The following is a 16,597-nucleotide window of genomic DNA, read 5'->3' on the forward strand; positions in this document are numbered from 1 at the left end:
AAAACTATCGCTAAAAGAAATGTGAAAAGCATGATGCGACACCATTAAAAGCACAAAAGAATGGCTAAAATAAAAAGAAGGAAATGCCAAGTGTTAGCAAAGATATGGAGCAACCAGATCTCTCAAATGCTGCTGTTAAAAAATGTAAACGGAAACAACCAGGTTTGGAAAAACCATTAGTAATATCTATTAATGCTGAACATATTCCGCTGATCCCATGAGTCAGCAATTCCACTCCTCAGCCTATACCCAAGAGGAATGCATACTTATGTTCTCCAAAAGACATGCACAAGAATGTGCACAGTGCCTCTGTTCATTATGGCCCAAGACTAGAACCTCCCAAATGCCCTACAATAGTACAATGGATAAACAAATTGTAGTGCCCATACTATGGAATACCATATAATAATGAGAATGAAAGTTCTACAACAACTAGCAACTAAATGAATAAACCTCACAGACAAAGCAAAAGAAGCCAGACACTAAAGATTACAGGCTGAATTATTCCTCATATATAAAATTCAAACACACAAAACGATGAGATTAGAAATGAGGATAACAACCATGATCTTAACTATTGCAGTTAAGCTTGCTAGTGGGAGAGGGGAATAGTAACTGGAAGGAGGCAAGTTAGGGATTTCTGAGGTGCTGGTAACATTCTGTTTCCTCATCTGGATATCAGGTTCGTAAAAGCTTACCAAACTATACACTTATGATATGCTCACTTTTCTATATTACTCTGCGTTACGCTTCGGTAAAAGCTTTTCGAAAAATAGAAATGCAGTGACAAAAGCCAGAGTATCTTCTAGAGACAGACTTCTTCATTTATAATCTCTCCTTCCTGTTAATTACTTTAGTGCTCTAATGGTCTCTCCCCTATAGCCTGCTGTCTACACAGTTCATTCATTTAACAATCATTTCCTGAGTTCTTATTCTACCCCAGGGCAGGTATATCAGGCTGTGGGGCTACAATCATGAATAAGGCGTGGCCCTGGACTCTGGGCAACTCAGAGTCTAAGGAAACAGACATTTGTAAAAACTATAGTTAATGCAAGGGAGAAATGTGCCAAGAGAAGTAAGCAATGAGAACCCTGAAGATCACGAACCCAATGGCTAGAGAGGAGAAAGAGGGCAAAAAAGCCTTGAGAAGGTGGCACCTGAACAGACTCGTAGGAAAAAAGAATAAGCTTTGCTGGTTAGTGGGAGCTGAATGACAAGGACCAGAGGCAGATGGACAATTTTGCAAAGGTATAAAACGGTATGATATGCTTAAGAAACTCCATGCTGACCATGACTGGAATATAGACTGAAAGCCAAAGCCAGGCAAGACAGGTAGAAGGCACACCAGATGGTAATCTGTTCATGAAATACACCAAGAAATTAAGACTTCATCCTGAAGTATATGATAGACCCAGTGGATAATTTTAAGCAGAAAAAAAAACAAAGTATACAATTAGTTAGAAAGGCTCAGAGATGAAAGGCAGGAAGACCAATTAAGAGACTTGAACTAGTTCAAACAACAATGATGAATGGGTCTGAACTGAAGTGGCAACTGGAATGGAGAAGGGAGAAATCAAGGGATATTTGGGGAAATTAATCCATAAAATATGTTCCCCAACCTGACATAAATCTAGACACACTCCAGAATTCTGGCTTTGGCGAGGCAATACAGTGGAAGACAGGCTGGGAGAAAATAATCTAGTGATCACTAGAAACACTCACTTGTTTGACCTGAGAAAGTCTTTAAGTGTCAGATATGGCACCTTATGTGACAAACCACTGAGACACTCTTTTTAAAAGCCTTTATTCCCCTGCCTCAACCTAACTCCCCTATACTCCACATGTCCATAGTGGCCATTCAAGCTTGACTGAACCTTCCTTGATTCTCAGACTTGATCATGTCCAAGCCTGTCACCTCCCTGAGTCCTGACAGCTGTGCACCTCAAAGCAGCCCAGGTAACAGGTAAGTGCCATTATTCCACCACATTTGTTTTATAGACTTAGCTTACTAATTTTGAATCTAATAACATTTTTTACCATAAGTATAAAATAAACAGCTGCATGATTTATTCTCACTTGTTTCAAAAGAACATTAAAACCTAAATAACACAAATATTTTCAAATGTACTTCTGAGATATGGTGAGACTTCCCTGCACGCTAATAATCCACTTGTCCACAAGAGGACTCCAAATCATTAAAGATTCTGTCTCTCTTGGTCTCTTCCCTAACCTCTTACTCATACATACAATTCCTCTGACCTTTTTTCTTTTTCTTTTTCCCTGCTCCTAACTAATGCCTATCCAGGTGCCCAGTTCTTCAGGCCCTAACTCACTTGACCTGCAACCCTTCCCATCTCAGCAACCCCATCCTCACAGACATTCAATACAAAGATATTAATGATGTTTAACTCATCTCCTATACACTTCACATCAAATCTACTGAGAAATTTTTTGGTTCTACTTTAAAAGTATATCTAGAATCTAACCATTTTTCCCCACTTCCTACGTGATCTGCCGGAATTATATTCAGGCATCTTACCTAGATACTGCAGTAAACTTTCCTACCTCTAATCTTGGCCCCTATAATCTACCTGCATCATGATAGTGCAAGTAAGCCTTATGAAATATAAATCAGAGCATAACCCCTCTGCTTAAACTCCAGCAATGGTGATCATTTATTCAGAGTAAAAGCCAAAGTCTTGAGAATGGCCTGTAAGACCCGATGATCTGATGCCTTTTCATCTCTGACCTCATTCCTCCCACTCGCTTATTTGCTCACTTCTCTAGCTTTCCTGGCCATCCTGCCATCCCTCAACACACCAGGCATGGGGTGCCTGGGGCCTTGGTACTGGCCTTCTAATCTCTGGAAACTCTTCCCTCAAATATGTGCATGGCTCATTCACCCTTCTTTCAAGTATCTGCTCCAAGGTCACCTTAATGAGCCCCACCCTGGTCATCCATTTAATACTGAAAACTGCCCTTCAACTTTCATGTTCCCAAGCCTCCTTTCCTGCTCTACTTTACCTTTTTTATAGCACTTATGACCTTTCAACATATTGGAAATGTACTTATTTATTTGCTTACTATTTATTGTCTGCCTTTCCCTATTAGACTGTAAGCCCTAGGAAAGCAAAGGATCTTGATCTGTTTTGTTTACTGTTGTACCCCAAACACCTGAAAGCACATATGGCACACTGCGGGCACTCCAAAAATAATGTACTCAGTATTTTTTTAATGAATTTATCGCTCATCTCCACTTTCTCTCTCCTATTTGGCTCTTGTCCTACAAAAATGAAAATCAAGTCATTATGCTGGATATTTTCTATTTGTCCCTCTAGATCCATTCTGCAACCTTCTCAGCCTGTTCTGTGCTTGGCATGGCTAACCTGTGTAGGGTCACACAGAGGCCCTCTTGCTCTGTGGTTTCTGATTGGGTTCAGCAATGGGAGACACCAGGAGAAGGTTAGAGAAGGATAAAAGAGTGATGTCAGGGTTTATATCCTCCTCGCTTCCTCTCTAGCAAGCTGCAACAGATTGGAAAGCCCTCTCTATGAAGTTTTTATTTTTCCAGGATCTGGTAACAGATCTCTGCTTCCTTCCTTTCATGCCCAGGGCTGGTGGTAACAGCTTTCCTCCGTTACTAACTCTGAGGTTCTTTATTACTCATGCTGCTTGCCATATGCTTTAAAAAGAGTGCCTTTGGTAAACTCTCAATTACCTAGTCTGACAATACCATTGATTTCCTCTGGAGACTTGACTGATACACTTTATACACTGATAAAGTTAATAATAATAAAATAATCCACGAAAGTGATGAAGTCCATTTTCCTTCCCGTAGTATTAAATGTCTGAAAATTCCCAACCCCAAACTCCTTCCAAGACTGCAGGTCTATACTATATACCAGGTACAGCTGGTCATTCATTGACTTGGGAATTTTTCTAACCACTCTTTCGTGGATTTGTTTGGCTTTTTTAACCTATTAAACATTTTAGCTTGGATCCTTTTATAGATTACTTCCTTGTATTTGTTGATCTTTTCTCTTGTTTATGTGGTTTATGCTTTGTTTCTAGACTAGCAATTTGACAAAGCAAGCAAGCAGTATATAAGATATTCAGCCTAGGCTATCACCTAACCAGGTACAAAATCAGGCTTCACACCTAGCAAAATGTTGTTAGCATATACGTGTGCCTTTCTTGCCATATACTCATTTTTCAATTCACAAACTTGGCAAACATGTATTTTTTACCTACCATGTACCAAACACTGATGATTCAAAAATGAATAAGGCAATGTAATTAATACCACTGGACTATTACCTGAAAGTGGTTTTGGTAAGTTGAATTTTGTACTTAACAAACACACATACGTAATTCTAATTCATGGCCTTGTGGATGTGAACCCATTGTAAATAGAACTTCTTGAAGATGTTATTTTTAGTTAAGGAGTGGTGAATTGAACCAGGGTAGAGACCTTCCAAGTCATTCCAGAAGCCAGAAAGGAGAGGACATCACCCTGTGATGGGACTCAGAAATTCAAACCAAGGAAATCCAAGGATTGCTGGCAATAAGTACCAGAACATATGAACTCCAGCAGAAAGCAAATAGTGACAATATTTTGATTTTGAACTTATTTTAGTTTCAAAACCACAAGCCAATGAATTCTAGTTGTTTAAGGCAAACCAGTGTGTCACATTTGTTATAGAAGCTTGGGCAAACTAAGACATTTGTATATGTGTTACAACAATAAAAAAATTATTTTTAAAAAATGAATAAGGTAAGTTCTTTCCTCTAAGAGTTCACAGTACAAAGGGAAAAGAAAGGCATATGTTATCTTTTGCAAATGAGGGACATATCATTTCTAATAAAAGCCATATATAAAAGCATCTCACAGTTCTCTGATTTGAAGATAATTTTAATGGACTTGCAAATAGATTATTTTGCTTGTCTTTAGAAGACACAATTTTTCTGGCATACCTAGAGACAAATTTATACTGCAACACAACAAACTTTGGTTTCAAACATTTCAGTGGTTAAAAGAAATCTAGAGCCAAAAATCCATTAAAGGGATACATTAATGTAAAGCAAAAGGATATTGTATAAAAGGCATCAATGTTCTGCTAATATTTTCATTTTCTAAATCTGAAATTTCATTTTCTGAATTTTTATTTTCTGACATCTCATTTATTCACAATTCATGTCAAAATAAAATTACAACAAAAATTCCAACTTGCAATCATTTACCATATCTTATTTCTCTAGTTTATAACTCATTTAGACATACTTAAATTCCAATATACATAATATAATAATATCAAATATATCAAAAGAAAATGTTGTATTTGGATATACTATTAATTTATGACTTAATTATATGGGACAAATGGATTCTTCTATGAGCTTAGCTTCTTAGATTTTAGATTCTAAGATATCTGGAGTCTTGCTTTGTTGCTGGAAGATAGCTGATGATTTACCATTCTATATAAAAATATTTGTGCCTTTTTCTACATAACTAAATGCACTTTAATGTGCATACCATTATTAAAATATTAAGGTTTTGCTGATTATTTTAGTATTTGGTCCTACTGTCTTAAGTGCTGGCTACATATCCTCCTCTTTCCACCAAGACTAGCAACATTTTTTATTAATAGTATTTCTTTATATATATGTAAAGTAATAGCATAATCAAAAGAAAGGAGTTGAAACAGATTTCAAGTTGATTTCCATGCTGCTCTATAAACAAAAAGCTAATGACAATACACAATATAAAGGAACACCTCTAAATTTTAAAACAGAAGATTCAGTTTGAAAATATACACCCTAATTTTAACAATATATTTTGAGTTTAGAAAAATAAATTGCATTCTATTCAGAAAATATGAAATTATGCAAGTTTGCTTGACTTACGATTATAAAGGATAGTACCAAAAATATTTGGATAAATGTAACTGCCACGCTTGACCTTGTTAAAGATTTCTGATTTTTTTTTGATGCTTGGGCATATTGCTCAGGTAAATGGAGGAAATTTACATTTATTGATAAATTTTGTTTAAATATTGAGAAGTGTCATTTCTCTTAAGCCCATTGTTTTTAAAATGTATACTTACCCAGCATTGTTGCTGACTGCAGTTAGCCCTTTGACTCCAGTCTTCAGTAAAGCTTTTATAAGGTTTTCTGGAATTCCACATAACCCAAAACCTATAATAAGCCCAAAAGATAAATAATTTGTGAAGAGAGTAATTTTCTTTCAGGGAAACATGTGCGTTATGCTTTTTAATAAAAAAGAAAAAAGAAAAAACAAGCACATTATTAGATCTATGAAACAAAATTCACAATTTATCTTAGCAACTCAATAAATGGTCAAACATGCTTGCATAATACATAATTATATAGCACCAGATGTTACCATCAAATCTTTGAATCACAAATACAAAGCCCAGTGCAACCAGTTTATGCGGCTACATATTTTTGTCTTGCACTTAGCTACATATCTATTATTGTCCCACTTTACAACTCAACCCTTACATGGTTACTTTCCTGAGCATATGTGTTTTATATGCCTGAGAAGATTTTGCAGAATTGGAAGCTGGACAAATAACTTCCATTTCTTTACCTCTTCCACAATTCCTCAAATAGTACTGTATTTAAAATGGACATTCAATGACATACTTAAATTAAGGAATGAATTAATGAACACAGAATAGAGAACAGCTCTGAAAATAAACCTCTAACCTGTCAACAATATCTGGAAATCCAATGAATTTATAATAATCTGCCACAAGTTTAGATATTCCAAACAAGAAAAAGCAAAAGAACTTGGGGGACTCAAGAACAGAGAGATGCTTATCTGTTCTGTGTCTCATAAAATAAAGAACAACAGAAAGAATGAAAAAGAAAAAGGGAGCCAGAAGTAGCTGGCGCGGTGTTGCCGGGAAGGGGTGGGGGTGTGCTGATGATGAAGTCTTTAAGTTAAACAGAATTCTCAAGGATCTAACAATTTTTCAAGGCACTGACAAGACATCACCACAGAAAGTTTTACAACTTTTTAAACTTCAGCTTTGCAAAATAATAGAAGAAAAGTAAGTACTAAGGATTTAGTAAGTACTAAATCTTGCTAAACTTCAGGAAGGAGACAATGTAACAAAAAGAACTGTCATTTTCAGTCTTTCAAAGCCACAGTTTTGTCATTGTGGTTTCCCTGATTTCTTAAAACCATAAGGATATTATCATTAAAAAGGAAAGCAATGCTATTACTCACCACCAACCAGAATTGTTGCCCCATCAGAGATGTCTTTTACAGCTTCTGTTGGATCTGTATAAAATTTGGTATGAAGACCAGTGCTGGTTGAAAAGTTGCAAACACATACCTGAAAAAATTAAAAAATATGTTTGAGTGAATAATCACTCGGTGATACAGCTTTATTTTGTTTGTATAGAAATCTACTAGATTTTATATATACACAAAGGATAACCTTATTCTCCCTCTTTTAAAAAACCACTTAAAAGCTTTCAGTAGTTCATCCTTAAGAGTACAAATGACATACCATATCCCAGATTATCATGTGAAATCCCCTTGTGATTAATCTCTTCTATTATATGAAAGAGAACCGTAATTGTGTCATTTGTGACCATCAAGAAGAATTAAGTATACTGAGACTCAAATTCCCAACAATGGTATCAATGAGCACCAATTTCTGATGGTAATCTAATCTTTCATTCAACAACAAATACTTACTGAGAACCTACCATGTGCCATCTACTGGGCTATTTATTCCAGTGCAGTAAGGATTAAGACATGGTGGCCGCCCTCATGGAAACTAAGCACAGTGATCAGTACTACATAGTTGGGCCCTTGATCCGAGATAAGGGGTCAAAAAATGCTTCCTAAAAGGACAAATAAAGAACAGCACTCAAAAAGACTCATCCCACTGTGGGGCTTGAATTTGATGGATGCTGTAGAAAGGTAGTAAACTATTATCTGCAAGGGAGGTGCTGTCCAGACAGCACATACCAGAGTGTACTGCTTGGTCCAAAATGGGTTATCTAGAAAACATTCAAAACAATCAGTTGTAAACAGTTGTTTTATTTTATTCAAAACATGGACAGGAGAAAATTAAAAATGGATCTTGTTGTAATCAATCAATCATACTTAACATCACGATTTCTTTATTCTCAATAAGTATTCAATCTAAAGTGAGAGGGAATAGAGAGAATGGTATATTACACTGAAATGCTGATATGGACTTGTTAAGGAGACAGCATAACTGTTGGAGGTTTATACCACTGACTAACAGGGAGCTACTCTTTCATATGGACACAGCCTGAGCTAGACAAGGTAATAGCAAAAATACCTTTGGATCATTCCTTTCTTCTTACAAAACCTCCTTTTATAAAATGCATAAATTAGTATAAAAAACTATCTCAAAGGTAGAGGTTTACAAAGGTAGAGGCTAAACAGACAACACTGATTCCTCAAATTTCAAACTTGGTCAGGGTCAGGCGAGGACAGAGGGAAGAGTAGGAGAAATTCTATACCCTAGCACTCTGCCTATGAGGCAGAATAGAGTAGGGCATCAAGACTGTGAGCCCTGGTCTTCTTTTCAGCTTCATACGAGTTAATGCAGAGCTGCAAACTTCTACATGGGCCAAAAATTTTCACTAAAGCCCTGAAAATTCCCCCAAACCGTTGAAACCTCCCCAAACCATAAAAGCTTATAAAATCATGGGTGCAAAGCAAATTCTTTATTAATGGCAGAAAGTACATGATCATAAAAATTGTTAAACATCTGCCCAAAGACAAATTTGGGGTATGTGAGGGCAAACCACAAATTCCAATAGCTATCTCCAACTAGAACAAAGAAGCCACCTGGTGTCCAAAGGTCAGTGTGGGAACTTGCACAAAGGAAACACCTGGTGCTCAAAGGTTACTATGGAAACCTGCCACCAACAAAACTTCCTATAAAATGAGCTAAACTCAATCCATTCAGTGTGTGTCCCTCCCCTGGGCACATCATTGTTAGTCTCTTCAAGGTGTACTTTATCTTTCTCTTTAATAAACTTTACTACCTATTCCTACTGGCCCCCTCGTTCGTCTAAATTCTTTTAGCAGCAGAACACTTGAAGCTGGAATGGGTCCTGATTGGGCACCTGTTACATCTGGACATAGGGGAATTAAGTGGAGGCAGAGATAAAGGAAAAGGAGTAGAACTGCACCAGAATCCCCTTTTCTATCCTCAAAAAGCAAGGAGTTATTTGCTTCTGTTTAAAACACACATACTCATACAGATGTATTTTAATCTTGAAAACTAAAAGTTCTGTAGCCTAAATAAGTCAATAGAAGAATTAGAAAATAAAAGATATCTCCCAGAAAACAGATTTTTAAAAACGCAAAGATATCTAATTCAATCAATTCCTTTTACAGGTCAAGTTTCTGAAGCTTAGAAAGATTGTGTAATTTACCCAAATCTGTGACAAAGCAAGACCAGAACCAACTTTTTTGCTTTCTATCACAGTGGTCCTTGTACCATAACATATGCCCCCGTGCTGGCTTAGAGTTAAAAACCTCAGAAAAATATGATCTTACTCATCATTCTTGTGGGTGGGAACCCATCGTAAATAGGACCGTTTGATGAAGCTGCTTCGGCTAAGGTGTGCTCCAACTGAATCAGGGTGGGTTTCAATCCTATTACCGGAGACCTAATAGAGATCATGACAGAGAGAGAAGCCACAGAGAACAGCCCAAAGCTGGAAGTCAACAGAACCCAGAGAAGAAAAGAGAAGAGACTGCCATGCCATGTGACATAAGAGCCAAGGAACCCCAAAGATTGCCAGTCAGCTAGAAAATACTGACCCTGAAAGAAAATAAGCCTTTTAGTTTCTAAAACTGAGTCAGTAAGTTTCTGTTGTTAAACCAATACTTTGTATGGTATTTGTCATAGTAGCTGGGAAATCAAAACAGCCCATTTTCATGTTTCCTAAAATGCCCTTCGTACTTATTCTACTTGTTTTTCATTATTTATATTCAACACATCTATGTAAGTTTCCAATTTTCTCCCCACATCCCACTGTTGTCTTCACCTAATGAAAAAGTATATTCAGAGTCAGGGACTTCCAAGGAAGGGGAAGAAAATTAGAGAATTCATCTACCTAAGCAGCCTAAAGGGTGAAGGTACTCAGAGCTATTTATCTCAGAGACTTGAATCCTGAAGGAATGAAGTCAAAAGAAAACTTATTTCCCCTCTAACTCAGAAGACTTTTAAGATTTCTGAAGAAAAACAGAAGTATAGCTTTAGACTCATCAGGAAAGCTATTCCTCTGTTTCTAATTGGGTTGACAGTATTTTCATTAACTTAGAAATTACTGGGGAGCTTGCCCCATCCCAAAAACAATCTCAGAAATATTTTAGGAAAAAAAACATGTTTCACATTGACCCAAATTACTATTTGCCAAAATTAAAAGCAGTAACAGAGAATCATATTCTCTGGAAATGCGCAACAGACTCCAAAAAAAACAAAGAATTTGTTGGCACTCAACTGTGTTGTCATCATTTTTTCATTATTGATATATTTAGTTAAGAAATTTCTGCTGACATTTGTTATCTATCTGTTATACTGATATCTGATATTGTTTTACTGAGAAAAACTAAGACAATTTTTGCCTTCAGGAAACTTAACCAGCAAGCTTGAGAGACATTGTGGCATAATGGGCCACACTCCACTAAGCTTGGGATCAAAATGGCCTAGTTTCAAATTCCAGGTCAGTAAGGATGATTTTGTGAACCTGACAAAAGTACTTAACCTCTCCCAGCCTCTTGTGTGTGTGTCGTTGGGGGTTGGGGAGAAGATGGTGAAGCAAGGAGGTTATTTTTAAATTTACAGAAGCACGGCAATTATTTCCCAGGGATTTTGGGACATTAAATAATGTGGTATGCAGAAGACCTGTGCCTAGACAGGGAATGTTAGTTTCCTTTCAGGAATGCAACCTTTCTCTAATCCCCATCAAGGCAGTAAGATTAATTTGTCATTTATCATACTTTAGTTCTGATTTTTAACCTCCCACAATACCTTAGACACACACAAATATTTTTTAATGCCACTTGACACATACTGTACAAAATTAATCTATATGATCTTTGCTGAGGGTTTTCAAAAACTGGGGCCTGGTTTTAATATGTACTTTGACGTGCTTATTTTATTTGTAGGCAAGTTACACTGTCTTAGGATGGCAATCTGCATACTCAAAGAGATTACTGGGGCAAGGCAACAGTGTAAGGGCAGGCAGTGGGACAAAGAGGAAACAGGATGTCTGTGGCAGTTGTGTCAGAATATTTGCTGGAAATCTTCAAGGCATGAAGCCAAGCTGGGCAAGCTGCACAGTACTTGGAAGAAGCTGCAGCAAGAGGTGCTACCTTTAAACTTTTGGCTTTGTTTTCTTAATCGGCTTCCTCCCTGCCCACACTCCCTATTTCTGGGAATCAAGGAGGATCCATGTCACATCCAACATCTTCTAAGATTAGGCAGCGAGTGGGGGAAAACTGCGTCTTTGCGAACATCTATTATTTTTTCTTAGATAACTGAATTCAAGGAGAGTTTTAACCTCCTCATAAATTGACCGCCACCTTCTAATATATTTTAAATACTAGAACAATGATGTGAAAAGACCCATGTACCATCAGCCACCTAAATAAAGAAATAATCAAACTTCAAGTTCTGCACAGGTTACTAATTTTTTTCAGTGAGACCTTCCTTTATATTCACGTAACATATTTCACTTTCCCACCTTCTGAAGAATTTTGTTTTTGCTGCTATAAGTTTCTGACATTACTAGTTGCAGGGATGGGGAGATAATAATGATTCAGTACTGGTGTAAGAACTCATCACAGTTCTTATAGTGCAAATTTTTTTCCACTTAATCTATTTTTCCTTTTAAAATCCTCTCCATGCTCAACTTTACTACATGTACTAGTGTAAGACTTATTCTTACACCACGTCTGTGAAGTCTTATTCCACTTTTGAAACTAAATTTTATCTTTTAATCTCCTAGCTCAGAATCTCCTTCTTTTGTAACTATTTCCATCCTTATTTCTTTCACCTAATTTTTTTTTTCTGTCAACCAACACCCCAGAACTTAATGAAAATGTACTTCTTTTTGAAGATCTTTCAGTGAACATCAACAAAGCATACTGTTTTTTTAACGATTAAATAAATCATATCTTAATGAAATGGAACTGAACTCCCAGGATATTTACCTCCTCACCCTATAGATAAATAAATCATGAGACAAAGAGGTTGATACTGCTCCCTTCAGTATAAAAATCTGATAAACAGAAGTGGGAAGGAGGAGGGCTGAAGATTAGGACATTAGGAGGAAAAGGCAGTAATGGGCTGCTGTACAAAAACACTTGAGGTCTTTCAAGAAGGACTATGGCATCACTGGCCAAGAGATGGTGGCAACATGTGTTGAAATACTCTAGCTGTCCAGCAGCGGCTAGTGTCTACCAAAGTTTCAATGTTCATCTTGGACTAAATGCTGGCAACTACTCACTTGTGGTATGAACAAATCTCAAGGAGCTTAAATGGAGTTACTGACACCAACTTACTGACACCAAGGGACTTACTGATACTTAGCTTCAAGGGAGTTGCAGATGTAATTCTCTATAAAACAAAGAGACATATGCCAGCATTGATAAACTTTGTTTTAGAGGTGACCTACTTGTTCTATTCCAACGCTAGCGGCATGCACAGCATTCTAAAGGCACACAGACTCAAGGGTGACCAACTCTGCCTGAAATGCTGAGTTTGACAGGAGGAAAAATACTAATAAGGAGGGGGATTCCAGCTAAGGAGCAACAAGTGTAAAGATACAAAAATGTGAAGAGGCTCAGCGTGTTCAGGACCTGCAGGATCATGCCCTGTGGAGGGCACTTCATCAAGATCTGGCTGAAGAAGCAGACTAGCAGGTTGGAAAAGGCCTTAAAGGCTACTTAAAAAGGGTAGAGTTTGTCCCTCCATAACGAAGGGCCAATCTTTTTAAATACAGAGCTATCACATTCTCATATGATAGACTGAACCAGGAAAATGATAGGGGGAGATCATTCATTCATTCATTTGTTCAAAAATATTTCTTTTGCATCAACTATACCAAACACCAGGGATGCAAAGTATAAAATAAAAACAAAAGAAAACCAGAAAAACAGATATAGCCCCTGCTATGATGAAGCTTGCAAACCAGTTGGGGAAAAGTTATCAAATAATTACAAAATTTAGAATGCATTTGTAATATTCATTTGGGATGCTATAAGAGGCGGGCTATTGGGAAGAGTGCAAAGGGCAGCACTGAGGGACATTTCAAGCAGAAGTGCACACGTCAGGTTTCATGAACAACTGGAAGACCCGTAAGGCAGAGAGAGATGGGACAGCCCCAAGTTTCCTTACACAATGGGGTGGTTGGTGCTACTGTTGACCATCATGAAAAAAACAAGGAAAGGAAAAGCCACTTTATTACTGGTTCAGTTTGGGTCAGAAAGGGTTTTAAAGTGCTGAGTAGTATCCAGGAGCAGTTGACCAGTAAACAGCTGCAACAGAAGAAATGCACCTCGAGAGTGATGGCTGCAAAGATATTCGGGAAAATACAGTTTCAAGAAACAGAGGCAGTAAAGTGCTTATGGTCATTTTGTTATTTTCCCCCATGATTTCTTAAGCGAATGGAAAATAGTTTTAAATGACGCCCCTCCTCACTCGTACTAATGGAGAAAAATATCTTCCAGACAGTCTATGCAAAACTTAAGTTCATGCATTGTGTGAGCTAGGCCAGTCTTCTCAAAGTGTGGTACCCAAACTAGCAACATCAACATTACTTAGGAACTTGTTAACTCAAATTATTGGACCTCGTCCCAGACCTACTAAAACAGAAACTCTGGGGGTGGGTATAGCAATCTGTTTCTAAATGCTGTGAGATGGAGCAAGGAGAAATTACATGGCTTTGGAAAGCAAGTGCTGGACCTGTAACAAATGCCAAAGGCAAAAGTTCAAAATGTGAGTCAACTTTTGAGATACTGCAAAACCCATAACTTGCGGTCCCACCAACCAAGAAAAGGTTTGCTGGGCTTCAGAAACGTTTTAATGATATACTCAAGGTGAGAATGATTCCTGGGAAATAAATTGTACTTAGGCAAATAAGTAACTGCCAAAACAGGGAATGTTGATTGACCTCGGCACAAGGGTATTGCCATAAAGAATTTTATCAGCTTCAGCGCCTGTAGCAATCGGACAGGTCCTGTTCTCTTTTAATTGTATACCCAAAGTTATCCGTGATTATCAAAATGCTTCCCAAACGAGGCATCTAAGAGTGAAGTAATCCAGTTCTCAACCACTCCCTAGCACTTACTGAAAGGGCTTGGCATTCCCTCAGCACTCACTGCCCTAAGAGGCAGAATACAATGGGCAGGGGTAGTTATTCCTCAGTACGCACAGTGTGTAAGGCTTGCTTTTAAGCTAGGAACTATTATTCAATACAACAAGTAAAAACATCGCTTTCCATTTTCCCTTCCAAGGGAAAGGCCACCGCGTTTACTGAGGAAGCCGAGGTAAAGCCACTCTCCTGGTCCTAGAGCTCCGTTCCAGTGCTCAGCTCGGAACACTCGGGACAAGAACCTTACCGAAGCGTCTTTTTTTCAGGCTGGGATCGTGCACGGGACAAAAACACGCATCAAACAACAATCCGCTGCGAGAGTGCCTCTTGATTCTACTCAGTAAGAATCAGTAATGGGGCGAAACAAGGTTTGCCTAAGTTTTTTGAAAACGGAAAGTCCCTAGCCCGGACCCGAGGGGCCACGGGAGACACGCAGAAGGTCGCGCGAGCCACTGCCACACCTCGGCAGGTTTCTCCACTTGCAAGACGCCCTGTCCCCCCGCGGCCAACACCCCCCTTTCTCGGCGAGCTCTCCATTCTGGGTTCCCTTATGCACCGCTGCGATCCCGCGCACAACTGCATAAGAGAAGGAAGGGTGGGGTACGACATTCCGCCTCCGCTGAGAATCCGCCCCTTGGTGCTGAGGTCGCAAAGCCTCGGCTAACCCGACCCCAGTTCTGGGCCTCCAAGGGCGCTCCCGCCCTAAGAGCCCCAAAATAGGAGCAAACATACCTTCCCCCCTCCGGCCGCCTCCACCGCTTCCCCTCCTTATACCGACGCCCTCCTCGCCCGGTTCCGGCTTGCCAGGGCCCCTTCTCAAAGGCGGGCGCAGCCCCGGCGCGAGAGTGCAGGCGCGGCGGAGAAGCGTGCGGAGAAGACGCTGACAGGCCCCGAAAGCGCGCGGCGGCGCTGCCAGGTGTCCTCCCGCCCCTTCTCAGCCTCTCCGCCCGCTTCTTTGCCTCGTCTGGTCCCTTCGGGGAAGCGGCTGCAGAACTAAGCAAAGACGGTCATCCAAAGGTGCGGCGAGTCAAGGGACGCCTCGGCGGGTCTGCGCCGCCCCGGGCACCGCGCCATGGATGCCAGCTCCCAAGCTGGGGAGGGTGGGCGAAGGCAGAGGAGAAAAATGCGGGCACTCTTCGGGGTTCTCTCCGCGTTCTTCCCGCGCACGGCCTTCTTCCTCTTTGCCAGCGCTTTACCTTGGACAGAGGGGGCCCGCTCCAGGCACCCCCGAAGCCGCGGGCTGAGGCGCAGAGGCGAAGCCCGGAGGAGAGGAGTTTGAGAGCCGCCATCTTCGCGACCCCGCCGCAGCCGGCGGGCGGGCTGGAGTACACGCGGGTAAGGGTGTCCGTGTGCGCGGGCCGGCACGCCGCTGCTGCCGCGTCACCCGAGGAGAAGGGAGGGGAAGGCGCGCGGGGGGCGGGCTGGAGGCTCCTCAGCGAGTCGGTGACGTCCTCGGGGCCGTCGGCGCTGTGCGCTGGCGAATGGTTGCCTGCTGCGGTCTTGCAAAGAAGCGAGGTGGTGGCGGGCGCTCGGCGGGGAGCCGAGGCTCTGCCTACAAAGGCCGCTCCAAAAAAAGGTCCCCAGCCCTGCGGCCACCCGTTCCTCACTCGACGTGCTGGAGGAGGCTTTGTCGGTGCGCGCTTGCTGCCGCGGCTCCTTGGCCCTTAAGGTTTGAGGGAGGAAGAGTCTGCGTCTTCCCCAAGGTGGGGAATAAACCTTGGCCGGCGTTCGAGCCCCAACCGGGGCAGGCTGACAAGTGTGAGCAACAAAGGAGCACTCTTAGAGACCTCTTACACCTTTAACCCCACCTTATCAACTTTTCTATTTCTCCCATTTCTCTGTCCTTTCCCACACCTGGCTCAGACTGATATAAAGTAAGTTTGCTATGAAAACTTGCTGCTACAATGCAGAACGACAAGATAAAAAACTCGGTATATGAGACCTGATCTTTGAAAGCACACCTTCTCTCCTTTTCCCCCCATCATCCAAGTCTGTATTTCCCAGAATGGTTTTGCTACTGGACACCCAGAAGCCCAGTAGATAACACAGCACATGCACGCATGCAGGTTGTATCTCTGCCTTGACCTTAGGCAAATTACACACTACCAAACGTCGGTGTTTTTATCTGCAAAATAGGATTTAATTATAGTACTCGGAATTGTCATATGGTTTAAATGAGATAAGCCTTGCA

General features: G+C 40.3%; 1 protein-coding gene across 1 annotated transcript in view; it reads right to left on the bottom strand.

Annotated features, from left to right (window-relative positions):
* OXCT1 (3-oxoacid CoA-transferase 1) overlaps positions 1-15,804 on the bottom strand; it is a 152,212-nt gene extending 136,408 nt beyond the window's left edge. The window contains exons 1-3 of the mRNA XM_077117071.1: positions 15,603-15,804; positions 7,256-7,364; positions 6,105-6,195 (exon numbers count right to left, since the gene is read on the bottom strand). Coding sequence (XP_076973186.1) covers positions 6,105-6,195; positions 7,256-7,364; positions 15,603-15,695 — 293 coding nt within the window. The 5' untranslated portion in view covers positions 15,696-15,804. The remainder of the gene's footprint in view (positions 1-6,104; positions 6,196-7,255; positions 7,365-15,602) is intronic.
* Positions 15,805-16,597: the final 793 nt, after the last annotated feature.

Source organism: Tamandua tetradactyla, chromosome 9 (genome assembly GCF_023851605.1).
Source record: "Tamandua tetradactyla isolate mTamTet1 chromosome 9, mTamTet1.pri, whole genome shotgun sequence".
Classification (NCBI taxonomy): domain Eukaryota; kingdom Metazoa; phylum Chordata; class Mammalia; order Pilosa; family Myrmecophagidae; genus Tamandua; species Tamandua tetradactyla.